The following is a 23,926-nucleotide window of genomic DNA, read 5'->3' as shown; positions in this document are numbered from 1 at the left end:
TCCAGTGTTTCATGAGTAAGAGCGTATTGTAGTTTGTGAGCGTGTGCTTCCCTTCATTGTTATGTCCTGAACTCCGCTGAGCTGCTGTAATGACAAACGGCGACTGTCTTCACCCCAGTCCCAAGGGAGAGGTATGTAACAGCAGCACCAATGACAGCTGTATAGATGAGGTTTCTGAGCATAACGCTGCTTTGCTGGAGGCAAAGGGAAGAGAAAGGGGTGGCTGAGCCTTGAGCGTGCATTTCCACCAGTTCACATGAATAAGTGATAAGCTGAGCTGTGCCATACACCATATGGATCCGTCTGACTTGCTAACACTGCTCCACAGCAGCTGCTGGTAAGAAAAAACAAGGAACTTCCTCTAACTGCATTTATTCCATTAGCTGATGTGCCACACTCCTCCTACCACAGGAGAATTTATAACTAGCTGGTTAGTAGAGCACACAGGAGGAAGCTGTGAGGCATGCAGGCCAAATTGTCTTTAGATCAGTAGCATGGGCACAGGAGATGGCTCTGAAGGATTGCTAAGATATAGAAAGCTGTGAGAGATGAGGTAGTTTTCATTTTCCTCTGGTCACAAAAGCGTGAAAATAGGAGTGAAATTATAACTTCTCTTTTTAATAAGAAAATAATTATTTATGTCTATGCAATATTCCTTATCTGTGTTTGAACAACTGTAGCTCTATATCCAGAAGGAGAAAGCTGCATACCATCTGCCTGCTAGTGCCTTCTCAGCATGATGCCTCTCAGTTTGTTACTCCTGAGAAACAATATTAACCTTTATCTCTAGGTGAAGCATAAGATAGATAACAAAGCTTTAGCTTTCAACTGTTCAAACTTAGAACTCAATCCCCCAAACCCAGGAGCAGGTTCTGTTGTGTACCCTTTCTCCATGCTTCGAACATGTATATATGCATTAGTCCAACTCCAACTATCACCCACTGAGAAGGGAAGGCAGGCCATTATCTTCATGACTTAAAGTTCTCCATATTCGAATGCAGTATAAGTGTAAAGTCCACCCACGTGTTTGGCCTGCGGAACACTTCCTCCCACTGAAACATCGGTGGAGAAATGGGGTCTGTAAAGCCAAGTGATTGCTCTGCAAGAAAGCAAAATGAAAGGTCACAGGGCTGCTTCTCACTTTGCCTTACCCAAAGATTTTATTAGGTTCAACGCTGCACCAACAGCAATAGTTCCTTTAAGACTTCTGAGCAAGCTTCACTGTCTGTACTTTCTTTTGGAATAAAATGTGGAGACGTAATAGCACAAATATCTGCAAGGTTGACTCTAATGGACTGTTACTTCTTGAGCTCAGTTTTGATGTACTTACAGCATTTTTAAAACAGCCGGTTGTACAAAACCACTCAGTAACAAGTCTTGAATCAACACAGCTAGAGCTCTGGATGCAGCTTTCATTCCCTACTCTGCTCGTCTCCCTCAGGGCCGAGCACTGACCCAGAACATTCCTATGCTAACAAACAGCTTTGCCTGTCAGTTCCCATTGATGACCAGGAGCTTCTGCACAGATTGAACTAAAACACACACATTGCTTCCAGCAGGATCAAAGCCAGGAGACTGCAAGTCACTTAGGACAGGGACTGAGAGCGGTACATCAGGCACATGATAACAGTACAGTGCAGATGGTAAATACACCTTTTCTTCCACCCGAATTAGAATCAACTTTTATCTATAAAGAACTTACTTGCACCAAGCTTGGCTCCCCCTAGGAACTGACCACGCGAGCCAAAAGTTGACTGGTCCCAGACAGTGAGGTGTAGACATGACTGCTGGAGCTGAGCTGGGGTAACATCAAAGACAAACAAGTGTTTCCACTGGGGACAGTCTTCTTTCTTCGCCACAGGTGACTTTTGCTTTAGCTCTGTTTGGTCTGAAAAGATAAGGCAGCTTTTCCCCCCGCCCCCCCAAAAAATAATTAATAAAACGCATTGAATGTTCAGCAAGTTTACTGATCCAAGCAGTATTTCTCAATCAGAAAACAGAACGTTTGCACTAATCTAACCAGGGCCCTTTGATTTGCCTTAAATAGCTTAAGTACAAGGTAGACCATGATGCTATGCAGTTTCTTTTTGGGATTGGCTCTTTTTCCCGCCCTCAGTATTGGGCTCCAAATCCACTTTTCCCCTGTTGTCAGTGACTGTGGAAGGAATCCTTGGTGAACTCTAAATGTGAATGATGGCAGTGAGCTCTGATGTTGCATTCAGGACACCTCACCGCCCTGCTGAGGGCTGCTGTTCTGCAGACACTCAAGTGTGAACTGGTACCACTAAGAGCAAGTCAGACCAAGTGTGAGCAGCACCATTTCCACACAACAGCTCCTTGCTGAAAGCAAGTTCATTCTTAACTCTGCACAGGATGGTTGTGGCATTTTCCATTTGAAGTGCTAAGTCTCATACGTACCCTTTAACAAACGAGTTCAGCGCTCCAGCAGATCTCGGTGCAGGCAAATTCCTGGCCCCAAATATCATAACCTGAAGCTGGCAGTTGGAAAATTCTTGATCTCTTTTTCCTGAAACGGGAAAGGTTATCATATTAAATAACCTGTTAGTCCAGTTGGTAACATAAGATGCCTCTAATTGAAAAGGAAAACTGCAATTTTGAGCCTACTATCTTTTAAGTGAAACCATCTCCCTAAAATGAGACCATGGGAGGAAGCCAAGGATGCTGGTTTGGTACCTTTGCAGCTCTTTCCCTTTCATCCTTTTCCTAAATTGGAAGTCTCTACCTTGGACAGTGAAATTACTGCATCTCCTTCAGAGTAAGGTCTACCAGCAACACCACAATAGGCACAAGCCTGCCAGACATCTCAACTGCAACCATTACAATGATTCCTTTCTTCTAGCATTAAAGATAACAAAAAGTTGAAGGTGGCAAATGTTTGGATTGTAAAAAATCTAAAATCTAATACACTACAAACTGCATATAAACTCCATATGACAACTGATGGTTCTTCATTAGTCTCACTTGTTTCCTAGCCAAGGGATTCATGTCTATGGGAATGGTTTATACCTTCTGTCATCCACCTTTCAAACTGGAGATTTTTATGCTGGGCTGGTACCGACAATCTTGCAGACACCAGGAGTTCTCCGCTGTATTGAATAAGATTCTCTTCAGGCTTTTCATGCTGGAGAATGAGACATACAGAAATCAGAATTACATTCTATACTATCCTACATCATCCTCATGACTCACTTCTACTCAAGGGCTGGACCGACAGCATTCTTCCCCCCAGTGACCTCAGAAGGACATTCTCTTTCATAGAGCTTCCTATCATTACATCCACTTCTCAAGACACAGCTACACACAAATTCACAATCACCTTGGACTGGAGCTGGTACCAGCTGAACGCCTCCATCGAGCTGTCTTCAAAACTCCACGCTGCCAGCGGAATCACCACTTCCCCCAAAAACACCCTGTACTTGAGTGCTCCTGCGTGCCACACAGAGATCTGCAGCTGCCGACTTCCCAGCTGGGAGCGCTCAATCTTGTACTGGAAAGATAAACAGCATTTACAAGCAGTGCATAGGATGAATGTTCACAGGATGCTCACAAATAGTCTAAAACTTCCATTCTGGACAGTGGAGATGTACTCAGTGCAGTCAGGAAGTAGCTCAGGAGACCGGTCATTAAAGCCTCGATCTACTCCATAAGCATGGTTAGAGCCCTTCAAGGTGTTGTTAGGAATTTAAGACACCCACAATGGACTGGTAAGCACAATACCACCTACAGGTGACCTGGGAGCCAGAGGCAATGGCACGGCTGCAGGCATTGCTACCAACATTCATAAGCTGGCTGTAGGCTATGGGACAAACAGCCCTGAATCACTCCAGTGGCTCCTGAGAGCATCCACCTAAGTGCAGGTGTCTGGATTTGCAGCCAGAGATACCACTCAGTCGGATCTCAGCATTCTGGTGTAGTTTATCTGTATTGGCACTATGTACAATGAACCATTTCTGCATGTTTACATAAATTTAAACTATTCCTAATGTAACCAACCTGAGCGCTCACACAGCCAGCTCTGGCATGGCTCTCACTGCTGCTGCAGCTCACTGGTGCACACAAAGAGATGGGCTTATAGTGAAGCTTATAGTGAACTGTGCACAAAGCTGGAGCAGGAAACAACCAAACTGATCTCAGCTTTCTCGGCTGACAGTACTTGGCTTCAGCTTCACATCTCATTAAGTGTCTGTGAAATGAGAATAATGGCTGCTGTGTTCTACACAATGTTGTTACAGGATGCTAAAGTAATAGCGTAAGGCACTAATGAATTCAAATTGTAATCTCTGGTGGGATTACTAATATTTGAAGTGGGACAGTGCAAAGAAAGTCTGGTAACAGCTGCACAGGGAAGAGGGAGCAGACAGTATTTTAGCAAGGCGGAATTCAGTCAGCATTCAGCTCACTGCAGAGAGATGCTCCCAAGGACACTGCATAGAAGGCCATCAATGGAAAGGTATACCAGCATAACATTAACTCTGCTCTGCAAAGCACTCAGTTCCTGAACACAGCAAATAAGCGTGTAGAAGACACTACAGGAGGCACTTTGCTTTTGCCACATGGTATCTCAGAGCAACACAAACTCACTCAGAGTTCTAGAATTGCCCCACCAGGACATTCCTGAACTCACAGGGCTGTGTGTCATAGGAGGACACATGACCATGGGAAAGCATGTTTAGCAGCACACAACTGCAAACAGTACCTTCAATGTCTCATCAAATTCTGGATCCACCGTGTTCTTTTTGACAGCTGTCTTCCGCTTACTCCGAGAAGATTTATCGGGAAGTAAATAAACCTTGACATACCTTGAGAACAGAGAGGGCACACAAAGTGACCAGAGGGCGATTGTAGAAGAGCGACTAAATGTTTGACATTACCCTAAATGCCGATTCAAGAACAAACAGTTAAAGTCTATGGGCTGTTGAGCCCATATCAAGCATCAACACCATTTACCCACTTCTAAGTCCAGTATAAGTTATGACTTAAGTGTTATTCTCCATACTGGGGAGTCCAATTGACCAGATTTATGCTACAGCTTCAAAACTGAATAGAGTGATGGCTCACAGTTTGGAAGGGAACTTTTTAAACCGGTGCTTTTGGTACATACTTCAGATAATATGAGTTAGGCCAATTTTTAAACGACCTCTTAATTAATCAAGAGTTGAGATAAAAGTCTCATATAACAATATAATCCCCAGATCAATTTCATTAAGAAGACGACAGTCAGACTTCAAACTAGTCAACCAGCTAAACAAATCAACAGGTTTTAAACACAATTGTTGAGTTGGTTAATTTTGTCTTTTTCTGTCGAGTGCACTGACTGTGCTTTTTGTGTTGGCTTGGAAACCGAAATAAAGATATGAATACATGAATATATACCATTAGAGAACATCACGTTCAGTGCACAGCTCTTCCCACATCACTTTTCAGGCTTCCTGCAACCATTTGCCTTGCTAAATCACCAGGGGACTTTGAGAACTTTGACCCACTCCTGCAGCACCCCCACAGTCCTGTACCACGAGCTGCTTTTTCAGCAAAGTTCTTTTCCTCACCAAGCTCATCTTTATGAGCTTCCTCCGCAAGATATGCAAAGCCACATTCCTTCTGAGTGAAGGTGGCTGCAATCATGTGACAGCAGGGATAAGAACATGTAGTTAGGGATTCTGCTTGATGATTTTCTGCAAATGATTACTGCGTGGTCAGAGACCATTGAGCAACGAACAAACAAATCACCAAGGCTTAACTGTCCAACCAATCATTATTTTATCCACAGAAGCAAGCACACAACTTCTAGTGGCAGTACATAATCATTAAGCACCTTTAAGTTTTAAGCAGTATCTGAAATCTCCATTCTTCTTGATGAGGAAGGCGGAAGCACAGAAGTAGTGTGTGTGCAGTCGATGTGTGTGGCAGTAACCCACATTGAGTCAGTAGATAAATTAGTAACATGACTCACCTTTCAATTTTCCATCTCGTGTTTTAGCCACGTGTGTAATAATTCTGCAGGCACAACTTAATGGTTAGACTCTAAACTGCCACTCTCAAGATCCAAAGGTGCTCATCAGCAACACAGATAACCACAGGCAGGGAAAGAGACAATTAATAGCAGAAATTTGTGAGAATGAGAAGTGCTAATGTGAGATGTGTGCTTTCCAGTGTAGAGAGGTAAAAAGTGCAGATACACATTGGATGTTCTGAACATCTTAATACAGCATACCACCATGTGTTCAATTACAGTGTATGCAAGTACCTTTGAAACGATAAGCAAAATATTCTGATTTTTTTCACCTCTGTAAAATACTTACGGATTACATTTTTTCTTCTTGTCCTCTCCATAAGCCAGATTCTTGCACCCCCTGATGCAAACTTCTAAGATTCCAGCTTTGAAGATGTATCTTATGGCAAACTCTATTTCCCCTGTGACGTTTGCTTTGCCAAAGTTGCCGGATTCAGTGCAAGTGCTGTTAAGACTATACAAACTCCCCTAAGACAAGACAAATGTTTCAGAAGAGTAGCTTTGGATGTAGGAGAGCAAGGCATTTATTGCCCTTAAACATCATTACTACCTTGACTACATAGCTATTGGAAATAGTGAAGATTTCAGGTAACGTGTATAAAAATCAGTCTGTTGCTTCCATAGGAGCCCTGAAAAAAGTAATTACAATTCTAGTGCTAATAAATTTACTACTCTACTACTCACTATCCTAACGTCATTAAATCACAGCTAAGAAAGTACTTCCAATAAAACTGCTATGCGGTCTCCCATCATAAAACGGGCTAAGAACCTGAAAGGAAGAGAGTTCTGCCCACAAATGATAGTCACAGAAACATCTCCAAAATCTACAAACACACAAGTTACAGAATTAGATTGCTACCGATGCTTACAGCACCACTGCCAAGATGCCAGGTTCTACTAGATCTTAAAGGAAACAGAAGCAACAAGGCACAACCAGTCAACACTCCAGGAGATCACCCAGCTCCTTATAAAAATGGCAGACTGCAGCAGATTGCTCAGGAAATATTAATACACAAAGACATCCAGCTGCCATGGGTGAGCACATTAAGGAGGTGTTTTCTGGCTCACCTCTGCCACTTTGTTCTCCTTTCATCTACATGCGCCTAAAGGGCAACGATTTGGATGCTCTCCACCCAGATATATATAAACAGTATTTGTTTCTAGCATTTACAGAGACCATGACACTGAAATGAATAGGAAGACTACAGCCTTTTCTGCGGCCCAATGCAGACACATAACTCGCTAGTGCTATTCAGACTGCACTGTAACAAGCTGTCAACTGGGTCATAATAATTCATCTATAATGGCACTCCTCAAAATACGCTCCAGCATCTTTTTACATATTATGTGTCATGAGGACAAGCTTCTTGTTGAGATTAATCTCACAGTAACATCGTCCTAGATTGCTAAAATACCTGCCTTAGACCACTCCTCCACCAACCCACACAGGATCAGTGAACCAATGAGTTCTGCATTGCACAACCCAGCAGCTAAGACTGTAGAGCAGCGTTTATAAGATCAGATCTTTCTTCTGCGCAGACACTCCTGCCAAAACGTTCTCGCCAAAGCTGCAGATGTGCTGCTTGCCAAACAGACATTTTAAGATTCATGGCAACAGCTTACTTAAAGAAGCTATCGACTCAATCTTGTAAGCTCAAACCCGATGAAACAAGGATCAGAGTGCTCATGAAGGAAGTCACAAGTGTTAGGGCTGTTGTGACCTGATGCTAGTCACACGTAATCTTGCTCTCACCACAAGATGTGTATCAGTGCAATCTCTTTTGCAGCTTTGTTCAGTTCTGCTCTTTTATATCCTGACATAGAATAGCTTTATTCTTCTGACCAAAATATGTTTATTTTCCACAGAAATCTTTCACTAAAAAAGAAAAATAATAATCTATGTGCATTCCTATCTCATGTACCTTTGCAGAAGTTCTATATGAGTGATCCCAAATTTATTCCACAGGTGCTCTTATTCCTAAAACCTGGATAGCTATTCTGATTAATGTTATTTGGGTTGAATGCCATCACATTCATCTCCCACCTGATCAGAAATCACACATATGCAATCAATGTAGATATTACTCATACTTTTGCTTTGTAAACAAGGACTTAGCAATGGGTTATGTACCCCACTGCTGCTGATGTGACTGGAAAGAATATCATATCCTGTTTTGGAAGACATATTTTCACAGAGCAGGCATCAACAACAAACATTTACCCATAAGAGAAATTTTACTATTAAAACTGGGTTGTGGTTGTCTATAGCCCAGTTCAAATGGCTGTCAGCAGAATCGCAAATATCCTCCAAAAACATTATCCATTTGTCAGTGCAACACTTCAGCCCCCACAGCTCAGTAAACAGAAAGAGAGAGTCAAAATCCTTGTGTGTTTTATCCTCTGTGAAGTGAGCAGGCTGGTTTAATTCTGATTCCTCAAAAGCCATTTTAGTTCTCTTCCTTACAAGATCAGTCACAGATTCTTTGGACACTTCACCCCGGTTAACCCCCATCACTAACACATAGAAATTAGCTCCCAAGCTTAATCATAGAGTCCTTAAAGGATGTACTGAACTCATTTACACCTAGCTTCCTTCTCTGTAATTTTCAGTATTCAAAATGCCACCCATCAGAGGAAGTTTCAGTAACATCCTCTAAGCCTACCAACTGTTCCCCCTGACTTCTTTAACTGCCAGCTTTCTCTTCATTCACCAACATTCTGACATTTAAATTTCCACTGACATTTGCATTGCCACAGCTCCTGCAGAATAACAAAACCCTTTTGTTAAATGAAGTTATAAGAAAAAAAAGCTAACTACCAGTCTACAAAGAATCATGTTCTCAATACTAACACCTAATGGAAATAATGTTAGCTGTATTTGCAAAACTCAGAGGAACCTGATGTATTGGTTATTCACTATTAATGGTGACATCCATCCACCAATTATCTGTTGTTAATTGTACTGGGCTTGTGCTGCGAGTAGTTCAGTGTTTCTACAATAACCTTGCCGAAAGCATTTTATCAGAAAGAAACTCAAGTCGAATTCTTACATTTTGTAATGTAACTCAATATCTTAGCTTTTACGATCCCCATTTGGTACCTGTTCTGTTGTGCTTCACATTTAAACTTACATGTTTCCTGCCATCACAGAAAACGGCATCACTTGTAGGACTGGTTGCTATGTCTTCCTCTTGCTTGCAATTCCTTTCGCTAAGATTTTCATTATCATTTTGAGCCCCGTAGAAGAGATCTTGAAGGCTGGGTGTACTTTTCTTCTGTAAGAGATTCAACAATTCATTTTGGGTTTTTCCTTGTTTGTTTGTTTTTTAAAGAAAAATAACCCTCAGTTCCTGCAGACTGGTATCACACGAAAATTAAGGATCTACAACTCACACTGATCAGTGCCACACAGATGGCACACATCCAAGATAAATGTAGCAACTTCATTTAAATGTTGACTCTCAACACGCCCATTTCAGCTGGCAGTACATTCATTATATCCATAACTCTTTAAAATCAACACGCCACCAGCTAAGCTATGGTTCACTACCACAGCAATTGCTAATCACAGTCTGCAAATAACATACCAGAAGTGGTAATATATCAATAAAAGGCCTCACTAGTCTTTAACAAAACAGTAATTTTGCAAAAAAAAACCAACTTGCCTCCAGGAAAACAAAAATAGTATTTTGTAAAACACATGACACAAGTCCATGTCTATTTACGCAAGAATGAATGTAGGTTGAAAGAAACCTGAAAACAGAAGCAGACTGACAAGTTCTTATTTAGATTTGATTACAGGAAAAAGAAACAACCTAAGTTTGTCTCGACTTTAAGACCATTCGTTATCTCACTCTTCCCACAAAAACCCTGATGATTGGTAGAAAATAAAGATCTGTAGTAACAGATCACCTTGAGATTTACCTTCAGCCACCTTCAGATAAAAATCTTTCAATTAAGTCTGAAAAATGAAAATACTTGCAGGCATATTAATAAGGGTAGATGCCAGATTCTGCACCTGGGGTCAGACAATCCTGGACAAGAAACAGAACTTCTGCACAGTCTAACAGTCCTATAGAGCAGATGTCAATTAGTCCCAACACAAACTGTAAGCACCTGAGAGAAAAGCAACCCATCTTCTCCCCATGTGATGGTCTTTGTAAAAATTCCATCTCCAGTGTGGAGACACAGTCAAAAATCATGTGAGGAATCAAAGTTCTGGCCGCAGTCAGTGAACATCAGCTAAAGCCCTGCTCACAAATAAAAGTAAAATCCCAGTGTGCAAGTCACAATACTTGAATTCCACTTGTAAAACAGCTCTTGCAGCTAGAGTTTGTATATAACAGTTTGAATACCCTGCTTGTAATGTTGATGGCAGTGTCAGACTGGCTCCTCCTTTGCTTCCTTCTTTCCACATTATGCCCATAATCTGTTGTTAGCAGACTTCTGTCAGCCATATCATTCTGGGACTTAGAGATCTCTGAAATGAATAAAAAAGAAGCCACTAGAACAAACACTGCTAGAAATCTTTGAAAGTTACATTCTTTGTCTTTAAAACTTTTATCCTACAGTTTTGCTACAGAACTCTTAATGAGAAACAAATGGAATGGCATGTACTCAACCCATTTTGTCTAATTATAATTCACTTGCCCGAATCTTTCCTTCTACTTTAACCAGAAATTACAGTCTTTGCTTCCTTTCATTGCAGCTGCTGCAAGAAATTGTTTCATGCTATCAAATACAGTTTTCTAACAGAAATAGCTAATCCAATTCCCGAATGCCATTTGAGTTACAAAGTATTTTAGTTCGGGATAAAAGTGAGATCATTATAACAACATATAGTGACATAACAATGGAAATTAGAAAGCAGAATCATTGAAAAATACGTAGAAATTAATTCAAAACATGAACAAGAGAGATTATGTATTCCAATCCCAAGTCACATATAACTTCAAGAAGAGAAGCAGCCCTCGATGAGTTCAATAACACTACTTACAAGGATAAGCTGACATCCACACATAAGTGCTAATTCAACTACATCTTCAAATTGTCAAATAAATCAATGTGACAACTGGGTGTTTAGTGCACCACATTTTGTTTCTTATTCCTCAGGGGTATCATCAGAACTTCATTTAAAGGGAAGGGCAGCAGTCATTTGCAATATCTGGAGATTAAAATCAGTAGGCATAGCGGCAGACATTTTGTCATCAATCCTAGATAGTTTCTCATGAAGAATTAATAACTTTGAAGTGGTACACGAAACAGCTATCACGTCTACTTCATCCTCAATAAATAAATGTTCCTCCCATAACACAAATCTCTGTGGAGGAACCTCAGACAGCAAACAGCACGTCAATACGGTACACAAAAATAATGGCACTCTTACGTGTGATTTCTAAAGCCACCCTGGATTAGTTTTGTTCTTAGCAGCAATTAGTTGTCAGATATTTATTGTACTCTGTGCACCATTAAGGGATCACGTGCCATATTTATAAGTCATCTCCAACTGTAAGTGTAATCAGGTTTTTAGATATGCACTGGGAACAGAGACCATAAAAGAGACTGGAGTGAGAGATCCAAGAGTAAATACAATCTAAGTAGTTGAACAAAAGCTTTCCTCGCACTCTCTTAAAACTAACGTGATAAGAAACAGGTTATCAGAGGGGAAAAAACACATCCTTATTTTTCAGGCCTGTCTCTCCTTTGGCATTTCTACCCACACAGTTAGCACGATGGGAACATTGTTCCAAAATCACTTTGGCACTGCAAGTAAAACTGCAACCAGCAACTCATTTTACATCCGCCAAATAGCAACCATTAGATTGTAATCTCCTGTTGCTGCCAAACCAGGACGGAACAGGAGGTAACATCATCATGAGTAGACTGTACAACAGAGGCATTGAGCTGCACACGCTAATCCTTTGTTCATATTGTTCTCAGACATACACAGACATTGGCTCCAGTGATAGAATCGGAGGCAGGTTCAGAACTAGGTTCTCAAGGTTTATTTACTGCAATACATATAGAGCTAGGTGTATAAAAACCTCTGCAAATCAAGACATTTCTATCTAAGATACAGAGCACTAATTTTAGACACTAGTAACTGAAAGCATTTATGAGCACAGTACCAGGTCTTACCAAGAGGCCATGCTGTCTGAAAAGACTAGTTTCTTCAGTCAGGGAGCCCAAGTCCTCCCCATACATTTTAATTATTGACTTCACTGATTGTAACAGCCTGTTATTTTCTCACAAATTATAAGGAACTTATCGTAACTGAAGATGACATCAATTGAGTGTGGTTTCAGATACAGCTGATTTGACCTAACAACCTGCTGCCATCCTCCACACTCTGCAATTGCTGCTTTCCCTCCCTTGCCTCCTGGCCAAATGAGTCCAGCACCCTCTGTTGCACGGGCTCCAACTTATAAACCCTTACTTCAGCCAATTTAACTCAATAAACCAGTAGAGAAATACCCATTTGTTTTGTCTAGGTTAGTGGTCTGTTATTACTCTGCGCTAACTTGAGTTACAGGTACTCCATCTGAACATCCAGTAAACTTAAAAATAACTTTATGCAGTCTTTTTACGTCTTTATAAGAAAATAATTCTCAGTAACATAGCTTACTGTTTTATTTTTCAGATCGGCTTAGGCTTGGTAAAAGGCAATTAGTCAGTGTCCTAATTATTAGTCAACAACCTTCCGGTCAACAATTTGGACCAAATATTGAAACGCTCAACAATGTCATCTTAGAGTACAAAAGCAGTGAAAATTACTTACTCTTTATGTGTGTTGTGAGAGACAAAAACAAGTTCTCCACAGATTTATTAAAACATTTAGACTGTCCAAGTTCCTGCAAATGGAAAAGTTCAACAATAAGAAAGCACGAAGTATCTGCTCTATACAGATTCCTCCTCTTGCCATGTACTGCTGAGAAGGGCCCAGCTTTGTTACTTTGCTAACCCCCAGCCAACAGGTGATGAAGAGGTCACTACAGGATCCACTAAAGCCATCTCCGCTCCAAGCTGAACAAGCTGTGGTCCAGCAGCTTTTCTCTACAGGACAAGAGCTTGAGCCTTCGCTTTTCTTGGTGCCTCTCTGCTAAACATACTCCCAGTTTATCAGCAGCTTTTCTTCAGTGAAAAGCCCAGGACTCAGATACAGTACTCCAGATGCAAGCATGAAAAAAAGGAGGGTAATAATTTCCTTCAAAAACTGGAATTGAAAACATCTCTCACAACAGACTCTAACCTTTCTTCTACTACCAATGAAGCACGGAGGGGGGAGGGAAAGCAAAATAAAGCAACATTTAAATGGCAGTATGATGTTACAGTAGTTATCACTGCTTACTGCATTTCTTCAGCTGGTCTTAACATATGAATGGAACCATGAAAAGTGCATGAATATCTTACGTATATCTTGCACATATGTATATTTACCTTCACATTACTTCCTGCTGTGGATTCGTTGTAAGGGGGAGGAGTTGGAGGTACAACAGAAATTTTACTAGAAAGTTAAGAAACAATAAAAAGCGCAAAAATGAATATCTCATGCTAATACATTGAAAAATAAGCCAAATACATGCTCAGTATCATTATCACCTGCATTTCCCGTGAAACCTGAAGATCCTGGTTCTGCTGCATGACAGGCTTTTTGCCTGTGTTTATAAGAATTCTTATAAAGAAAGAATTAATTTAGTCTACTTTCTTCTCAATTTTGGGTTGCTCTAGGCAGAACTGTCAACTTATTACCATAAGAAATATATAATTTCGGATACATTTTCTAGACTTCTTTTTGGTTGGCAGAGCTGTAATCTGCATCCCGAGCACTGAAATGCAATTCCTATACTACATGCCCCATAATTCTTTCAGATATGTTTTCTGAAAACAGTTATCTTTATTTACAGTACTATAGGGATCCATCCTTGCCTGTGTCCAGGGCCATTTGAGACCTTATGCAGCATTCCAGCCATTTCATCTGTTGTAAATAGCCCTGGTCTGTAAATAAAGACTTAAATCTGACTCCAGTTTGTTCTCACAGCACAATCACAGACCCAAAAGGCAGTCAGCAAACTTCCTTTAGATTTCCTTTCACACATGCTGTACCTAGGTAAAGGCAAGTCCTTATGCAGCCCTGGTTAGGATCATATCTAGCTATCTATAAGTTTCTGTCTCATTCATTTATGCTTTACAAGATAACTTTTATAAAACTGGTGCAACTTCTTTCTATCTGGCTTAATTAAAAAAAGAATAGGGTTTATTTTCTACGATACCATTTTAAATAGATGGTTATACCATTATATATCACTGGTGATAATTTGAGCATGCTTATGCTTAGGCCTCAAACCATCAATTTATTATTTAGTATAAAATAGAAGGGACGCACCCTCCTGAATATAGAGCTTCTCATCCCATATTCATTCTAAAGCTATCAAAGCAGTAAAATCTGCCACTAAGCAAATATAAACATAAACATTATTGCTTTTATACCTAGGAGATGAGAGGCAAAAATTATTAGAAGTGGGTAAATCTGAACAATGAGGAAAATAAGAACACAAATATTTAATAAAACTAACAAAAAAATACTGCACATTCCTTCATTTCCAATCAATAAGAAACTATTACTCTAAAAACAGTACTGTCTTCTGAACTTGAGGCCCTTCCTATGAGTTGCTAAGAGATAAAAGTACGCACTTTTTCCTATCTTTCTCTTTTATCATTTGTACTCCAAAGATACCCAAATTTGTTCTTTATAATTAAAAAACCCAACAGAGTGATATCATGTGCTATAAATCAGCTATATTTACTATGCAAAGTCTTAGAGTCCGCGGCATATTTGTCCTTTTATGAGCATTACCTCAGTTTCTGATAAGATTTCAAAAGCTTCGCACCAGCTGTTTCATGTCTGCCTGAGAAGGAGAAAAAAAAAGTCACTAAGCAGCAAGAGCAGTTATTAATGGCTACACGCACTCCCTATAAATCAGTGTATTTTCAGGAAATAGCCTGCATTTACAGGCATTTGTGTACATGCAAATGTACAATAAATGAATCCCCATCTCATAAATCAACATGTGCACAAGGCGACACACAAATCTCTCCTATCACAGAAATGCTATTGCAGTTTCACCTTCTCTTTTTTCAGGTGATGCATTCAGAGATGCTCTTCACAAACCCTGAGGACAATCACATAGGGACACCAACTACATGAAGTTGCCAAGTGCCCTCAGCCTCCTCACAAGGCTGTTGATGGTGCATAAAAATACAACTAAACCACAGCATTCAAACATTAGGTAAAACTTTGAGACATGTTGCAAGAAGTAGGCACATGGTAATTTCTTGCATCTTATGATGATTTCTTTCACCTTTCCTACTAGAGAACTGGATGATGTATGACTAGCTCACAAACACACACAAAACCCTTTCCCCCCCCACCACGGGGTAATAACAACCATGTCACATTCCTCAGGTAGGCAGCCACGTGATGTTAAGAATGGCAAGGAGCAAGCGCTCCACCAGGCACAAACAATGCAGACTCATAGAAATGCAGTTTGCTCCTGGGTGATCATAAACAGAAAGAATGGCTAAATGCATTTAACAAACAGCCCTGGAGTGGTTTTAATCACTAATCATTCCTAACAGTAGCAATGCAGAACAGTATCGTGTGATCCGTGCTTTGCTGAAAACACAATTAATTGCATTCCTCACAGATAACTAACACATTCTGGTGGTTATAATACATACAATAACCAACTTACTTATTAATATTACAAATTTCAACCATAACTCCAGATTTAATGCTCTACTCCTCAAAATTTGCCTGATTATATTCTCCCATTTATCACTTTCTTTCAATTCAGGTCTTGCAACAGACATTCAAGGTCCAGCACTTTCCTTTTTATGAGCTATTCTAAAACCTAGATAAGATACAATACTGGAAATGAAACTGTAATACAAAGGAATAATCAGGCACAAAGGGAAACAGACACCTATCTGAAGAGGAGCTTCAGGGAAAGATGAAAGAAATCCTTTCCATCTTACTAGTTATTGTGGGTGAAAAATGAAGACCAACGGCCCCTTGGTTTGTGAATCACATTTGCCATAGGGAAATCCATCCACACCCTCTCTAACTTCTTTTAATGCTTTGTATTTTTAATCACACTGAAAAGACTGAACAGAAGGCAATCACACAGCTGGCTGAAAGTAAAGAAACAATTGGTGTTTTTAAGTCCCCTGCTGATTTATAGCTGTATGCTTTTCTTTATTCCAAACTTTATTCAAATGATGGAACAGAACTTAGTGAAAATAATCAAAGTTCTAAATTAGACAAACAATGAATGCAAGACCATTTCTGTCCTGCACACAGATTTTTAACAGTTCCATATTTATTTCATGTGTCATTGTATTTCTTAGTAGCCTGACGTGCTCATCAATTCAAATCAGTATGGCCAATAATTTTCTTACTTTCATTACTCACACAAAATAAATTATACTTTCAAGCATTTCCCAGTAGCTTGTGTCTATGCTTCAATGAGTACATAGATAAACAAGATGATGCTTGAGAGATCTTCCACCAAATGTTTGAAGCACTAAATACAGCGGTAGAGTACTCTGTACTTCACTTAGATGAGGACTACAAATGGCACAGCATGGCTTGTTCCAATGATTACCTTCCTCTGGATATTTCTTTGCTCGTTCCTCAAAGAACCATTCACCAGCTTTTACCTTCACATCTCTGAAAAACAAGAAAAAGACATTTGAATCAATGTTTTCCAAAGAGTGCATTTCTCTAACCACTTACACTATTCAACAGCCCTTCTTAATCCTACCAGAAAACTAAGATCTCATGACTGCTTACATCAACTGACTTTGCTGTGGATTTGCAAACAAATGACTTCTCTCTTCTTTCTTATTTTCCTCATTTTTGCTATGTAGAACAGCTCACCAAAAGCAGTCAGTTCTGCAGCCAGAAGTCCCTGGTCCATTCCAGCTCATAGAAACAAACTGCAATACAGCTCCAGGCACTTGTGCAGCCTGGTAAGATGGGCGAAAAGAATCAATGACAGGATATGCTCCTGAGCACAATTTGGGATAGTTACTAGGGGTAACAAGAAAGAAAACAGTCTTTCACCATGTCTACGGTGGAATGATGGATTCGTGGCCTTCATTTGAAGAGACTAATATCAGTGATGGCAGTGTGATTTATAGGTACATCGATCACAGTATTAGAAAACAATTAATGTATATAAAATTTTGTCAGATTAAATAGCTGCCAGGAGCAGAATTTCAGTAGATTTGACTCTTACATTTTGTAGTTTCCAACTGAATTAGACAAAGTCTGCAATGTGAACAAAATAATCTGGGGTCTAAGACTGCAGCATTAGTCTCTAGGAAAGGCTCTTGGTGGTGTTGATGATGATGTTTGGTTCAGGAAAAATTACTCTTGTGGTAACCAAGATCTTAAATTATGGCCACTCAGGATCTGAAAATCAGCACTTCATTTCTTAGTCATTGTTTTTCCCTCACCAGAATAAGCAGAAGGTGCTGACTAGTGCTGACCACACAGCTGCATTCACTAAGATTTGCAGCCTTGATGCAAAGCTCACTGGAGGTAACTGAAGGAAACTGGCTATTTGAATGAACTTGGCACCAGGATTAAATAAGATCAAATGTAAATTCCCTATTTTTTTTCCTTTGCTATAATGCAAAAATTCACAGAGGAATCCCTCTGAATCAGCAAGACAAAAAATAAAACTTCCTCATAGACGTCAGAATATATTTTAATCCATTTAGAAAATGCATTTCCATTTTGACCATTAAATGTCTGGACAACCTTATGAAATAATTAAGGATGCACAGTACTATAACAAGGCACTTCAGTAACAAGTTGCTATCTAGAGGGGCTTTCCACTGTAACTACTAAATAACTGGAAACTAAATAAAAAGAGAAAGTGAGGAAGGGGGCAAATCTGGACAGAGATACATAAAGTTAACTTTTTAACCTCTGTTTTTAGTGTTCATAACATTAAGCACAGACAGTGAAACACACATCAAAATCTCGCAATTGCTTTGCACTAAGTACAGGAGGAGTTGATTTATCTAATCTTATGTGTAAACTGCAAAATAAACTGATTCAGAGAGCACCTTTTCAGTGATAGCTTAGAGTCTCCAGCAGTACTTAGAAAATAACTTCAAACTACAATAAGGAATTGATTCAGTTCATGATTAATGCCTTCTCTAACATTTCTCAGGCATTATTTAAACCACATTTTGATGTCTTGAGAAGGAGTGAGGTGGTGCATTAGTCTTGTGTTGGCATATAGTAAAAGTTCACATAAATGCTCACCCTTCAGACACTAATTTATATCAAGCAGCAGAGTTGTTGACTCTTTCAAGAGTTCCTCTTTACTTATAGATTATTATTATTTTAAATCTAGGGTGAAAATACATCTAAACCATTTGACTTAGGAAGATTCTGATTAGTAGAAGGCACTGTGATGGAGTGTTTTGATATAAAAATTGTACCAACACAGTAAAAGATTATTTCCTTCTTCCAGGAAAACAAAACCAAGGAGACAGAGCAAAATAAGTAAATAACAATTTCACTGTAACCAAACTTGGATCTCTGCTCTGACCGACCACGTTTAAGCAGTTCCTGATAAAAAGCAGAAGTTGTTTATGATGTTAAATAATTACAAAACATAATTTCACACTCTATTCATCCATCCATGTTCCTCATCTCAGTAGTATGAGGAAGAAAAAAAAAAAAGAAAAATAATAGTGATCAAAAATGTCAGGAAATTTGCTATGCTCCACGGAACCCATTATGATGCACCACTTCAGTACTGACTCAGGGACATCTATTGACTAGAGTGCCATCTAGAGTTCAGATACTAAGACTATTCTGTTTTTTGCAATTAACATCTTTGCAAGAGAGAGGACACCACCTCTGCCCTGCTCTGAAGATGCATTTTGCTACACATGGAAACTGCCTCCATAAAGTACAAGGCAAAATTCCTGTTAATTCTTCTGGTCTTCACCCAACACATTCATTCTTTCTGCTGAAGGCTTTGGTCTATTATCTGCTTAAAGCAATTGGTACACACAAAAACAGTGAGCATCCAGTATTTAAAGCCAATGTAAACCAAACCACTGTAATCAATAACTTCCCCAAACCATTAACATTTCATACCCGTGAGCATAACAAACGGTGCACTTCCAAATGGAGGGATTCAGGCAGACACGGCATTCAGAGCACACTCGATGACTGCACCCATTGCACACCGCTCCTCTGTTCAGCAGCAATCCAAGGGATTTCTGGCAGCGAGCACAAGACCTCTCCTGGTATTCATGGTTTACATCTCTTGCCCCTTTCCATCGAAGCTGGTGCAGCTGCATTTTCAATTTCCTAGTCATCAAAAGGTCAAAAAGGAAAGAAGGGGAAAAAAGTAAAGCAAGAGTGCAAGTTACAGGCTGATGATCTGGTTGCACAATGTCACGACCAGTCAGAGATATTTCCTTAAGTGTGACCTTACTGCAAGCACTGTATGAAGGCATCCACACACACCATGCATTTTGTGATTCTGTTAGATTCCATGCATATTTTGCACTATATATATACAATCACAAAAGTGCACATAGAATAACAATCTAATATAAATGGGGTTCTGTTCAACTTTACCCACTCAGGACAGGGCACTGAAATGATGTGTACAAGTGATCACTTGCACAGTCCCTAATGCAAAGCAAATGAAGTGCTGAAGGATTATCCTTTATTATTTGGATACTTGTATAGAGTGAAATAATTACACAGAATCCTTTTCCTAACCAATGACACCTATCGACGTCCACTGAGGAAGTACAGTGCTCTTGTTATCTGTTATAAATGAGAAGGAGCAGAGATGGATTCAGCCCAGTAAGGAGGTATCTGACAATCCTTAACTTCAGTCCTGGCTCAACAGAGGTTAAATTAGCCAGCCATAGATCTGAATGTGTTCGGCATTATCTGGGCTACACAGGCATATGTTGGAACATGATAATAAGAATGTCATAAAGCCTTCACTGAGGAAGAAATAGAGGCACCAGCTGAACTGTCTGTGAACGTTAAGTAAAGTTCACCAAGTAGATTATTCCCTGAATGGTATTTGCTCATCTTTAATGTAGTCAATAGCGTGATAAATCCAAGAGGCTCCAGTTAACTACTAGTTTTCCCACAAAATTAAAACTTAATAGCTAACAAGAAACAAAAGAAGGAATACATTGGGAATGATAGCAAAGAGGAAAAAGAAAAAGAACAGAAATACACAAAAAGAGCAAAGGCAAATACCTTACTCTTTCTTCCTCTGTTTTTCTCACCACCTGGTCACGGTACAGGACTTCCAGAACAGCCTCTCGCTCCAGTTCCTTAAGGAAGTTTAAATTAAATTCACAGGCCATCTTCCCCAAACTTCACAACCCCTGACGTAATGCTCTACCACATCCAAAACAATGGATACTATGTTAGAGAATATACTGGGGCTCTTAAGAGATCTGAGTGTTCATCAAGCGTTGTCCGTCTTCTTACTTCACTGGTGATAGGTTTTGCTGCATCATGCTCTTGTGTTCTTGAAGAAAAAAAGAACTGCGTCTGTCTTCACACAAGGCATCATTTAAGTGTCTCTGCTACCCAGGGAATATGAACATCAGGATCACAGCAGCCTTGACTTTTTCACATCTAAGAACTTGCTCTTTGCAGAGTGGTCCCAGGGAGCTTGCAGAGAGGTCCCAGGTATGACTTTAACTGCCACCAGGTGGAGGGAGAATTCACTGACAGCCACTATAAAGGATTTGGGAGAATAGTTTGCTTCACTTGGTCTTGTAGATTTGGAATTTCAGGATCTAAAGAGAAAAATAATATGTTTTATTATCCCTTCTCCCTGCTCCTTTAAGTGATTTCAATAGTACTTGAGTGATAACTTCTGGAGAACACATTTTGCTATACTCAAAACCTGAACAAATCCAGATACCTGAGGGATCCTAGGACAGCCTCATTCTTCAGAAAGCCTCAATGCAACATGTTCTGCTATGAATCACCACGTTTTTCACACAGTCAGTGCAAAAGAACCAATAAAGAAGCCCGAATTAGTTTTCAGCTCAGGCCCCATGACAGGACAAGTCATACTGGGTAAGACAAATTCTCCTTTCTAACCTCATTTTACTGAGCAGACAAAACAACACAAGTCTATAAGGAAGATGGGAAAAACCCTTTAAGAGTAATTTCTATCAATAACCCGACTTCTGTTAATAATTCCTTCACACGAGCAAGAAACACAGGTGATAACTTCTACTGATAGAAACAGCACGCATCCCATTATTTTATATGTTTTTCCTGACATTCTTCAACAGACACCAAAAGCACAAAGCGTTCGGCAGAAGTGTTAATAAAGAAAAAAAGCTGGGCTTCCTGTGGAAACAAACGAGACAGAGATAGGCATAATCGCATTTTATTTCCTTACCAGCTGCAACTGCACAGGATATTACTCAGTTGAAACCTAAAAAGCAATTTTTTAACACGCTGTTTTCAAAGGTCCCTGCTGCCTTCACCTGCTTTAATCTTTCACCTCAAGGATAGGACCAAGGATTGACAGACGCTTAGAGCCTGTGATGCTGCTTAAGTCAATACAATCTGGAAGAGCAGTCAGTACAAACTCAAGGAGCTCTGCATTATATAGGACAGTGAAACAGCCACTACTGCATCCAAAAGCTGGAATTCATTGGACCTCATTGCAGCCTTTCAATACCTGAAGGGAACTTACTCCCAGGAGGGGAGTAAACTCTTCAAAAGGGCTGACAATAGCAGGACATGGGGAAATGGTTTAAGTTAAAAGAAGGAAGATTTAGGTTGGATGTTATGGGGAAGCTCTTCACTAGGAGAGTGGTTAGGCCCTGGAACAGGCTGCCCAGGGAGGTTGTGGATGCCCCGTCCTTGGAGGTGTTGAAGACCAGGTTGGACGGGGCCCTGGGCAACCTGATCTAGTAAATGTGTATGTTTGGTGGCCCTGCCAGGCAGGGGGTTGGAACTACATGATCCTTGAGGTCCCTTCCAACCCGGGTCATTCTGTGATTCCTGGGAGTCCATAGAAATTCATTCAGGTTGGACTGAAAAGTTCACCATCACTGTAAAGAAGAGCCTTTCTAACACTGAAGCTGTTTGCACTACATTTGTTTTTCAATAGCATTTGTTGCTTTTTCTGTGCAAGGAGGGTCATTACAGGAAAAAACAACTTAAAACCTCCACAGATGCTCTACTTTCATATCTACCCATAAACTCCATCCATTTTACACAGTCAGCTAAGCTCACAAAACCAAGCACCCTCTGTGTAAAACCAAAAGTAACAGCAACCTGGTGAGTAAATACCACAGTACTTCTCCCGCTTCAGCAGAAAGGCCGTGTATTTTCCCCCACACGTTATTTTAAACAACGTATTTAAGAAAATTTAGCATCAGGCAGATTGTAGAACAGCTTTTTGATAATACTGTGTCAGTCCACCCATAAAGGAGATCAGAGAACCAGCATGATCCCATCTTCAGATTGGAAGGTGTGCATGAATGCACTGCAACCTCAGAAGCCATTGCTTTTTTTCTTTACAATCAAGATAAAACTGCATGCAGATGAAACTTAATCAAAAGGCCTATATAAGACAAGCTACAGTTTGCAAGAAGTAGTGTATTTCATACAATTCTAAGCTCACAAATGCTGGACGTGGCAAGCTACTTTCTCTCAAAGCAATTTTGCATTCATGTACTATTGATCTCCTCTCAGATTCCTCAGCATTAGCTAAATAAAGAGAACTAAGTAAGTGCTGTTAAAGTGATCTTCTTAAGCCAGAGACTTCACTGACCTAAGATAGTTGGATAATTTCATTAATTAACCCCAAAAGTAGATGTCTTACATCAGCAGCAGGGACACAGATCAAAGAGGCTCAGAACAAAGATTACCATCACAAAAGCTACCAGAACACAAAGTTACCTTACATTTTGTAGATATCATACATTTATTCTTAATCAAGAATGCTACAAGTGTTACTTCACATAGCCTTGCAACAGTTCAATTTTCACATCCTTACATCAATGTATTAACTTGTAAGTGTGCATGCAATACATATAATATCTTAGCAGACCTGTGTCTTGTGATTTTAATAGTCCTTCCTCAACAGTTAACGTAAAAAGACAATATTTTAAGTTGCAATCGTAGCTCTTCCACTAAACCTTTACAGTCACAACAGTGTCATCTCACTAAGTAAAAACACATTCCCTTGTGTAGTGCCATGTAAAGCAGTTTAAAAATGCTGTTCTTACCTTTCCAAGGGTCATCAAAGGAAGTTATGCAGAAGTAAACCGCTTTAAGAGATGAGTAGTACTCCTGTTATATATTTACTTGTCTTCCCTGAAAGAAGACCAGTTGTTGCTCTCTGCCAAAATTAGACTAAAGTACTTATAGAAGAGCACCCTCAAAACAGAAGCGATCAAAGAGCTTCAGTGTTCTAACAGTCTCTGGTTTTGTCACCAGCAACAATCAATCAAAGGGAAGTTAGTCATCTTTCTAACATCAGAAAGAGACTTAGCACAACAGAACACAAAAGCTGACTGATAACAGTGAAACAGGCTCGGTCTCTAAGCCACACACAGGAAAAGAAGAAGCGTTGAGTTCTTCGTAATTTCTTTTTCTGATACCATAGATACGACAATACTACTAACCCCAGAACTTGCACAGAAAATGCTGCTTGTCTCATCAGCAGTTTTCTGTTCAAAAGGAAAAACTCAGCCCTTTATTACAGATTAACTCTATCGGATAAACCATACACAGACTTTAGAAGCCCTCAGTGTCTTGATGCTGGAAGAAAGAAGCCCTTAGTGTCTTGA

General features: G+C 39.9%; 1 protein-coding gene across 2 annotated transcripts; it reads right to left on the bottom strand.

Annotated features, from left to right (window-relative positions):
- Positions 1–356: 356 nt before the first annotated feature.
- Positions 357–23,684, bottom strand: SYTL3 (synaptotagmin like 3). 2 transcript variants are annotated; one of them, XM_015858333.3, is made up of 16 exons: positions 23,363–23,684; positions 20,352–20,902; positions 19,218–19,433; positions 16,696–16,760; positions 14,886–14,937; positions 13,469–13,535; positions 12,810–12,882; positions 10,387–10,511; positions 9,163–9,306; positions 6,321–6,499; positions 4,718–4,820; positions 3,338–3,508; positions 3,028–3,142; positions 2,419–2,527; positions 1,703–1,905; positions 357–1,099 (listed from the first exon to the last, which is right to left on the bottom strand). In XM_015858333.3, exons 2-16 carry the CDS (start codon positions 20,459–20,461, stop codon positions 969–971), a joined length of 1,863 nt encoding a protein of 620 aa, XP_015713819.2. In that variant the 5' UTR covers positions 20,462–20,902; positions 23,363–23,684; the 3' UTR covers positions 357–968. The 2 variants fall into 2 exon arrangements, with proteins under 2 accessions (XP_015713819.2, XP_085399621.1); XM_085543495.1 differs by lacking the exons at positions 13,469–13,535; positions 19,218–19,433; positions 20,352–20,902; positions 23,363–23,684.
- Positions 23,685–23,926: the final 242 nt, after the last annotated feature.

The sequence above is a fragment of the Coturnix japonica genome, chromosome 3 (genome assembly GCF_054131305.1).
Source record: "Coturnix japonica strain WE chromosome 3, WE-NBRP24, whole genome shotgun sequence".
Classification (NCBI taxonomy): Eukaryota; Metazoa; Chordata; class Aves; order Galliformes; family Phasianidae; genus Coturnix; species Coturnix japonica.
This window is presented reverse-complemented; position numbering and strand designations above follow the sequence as displayed.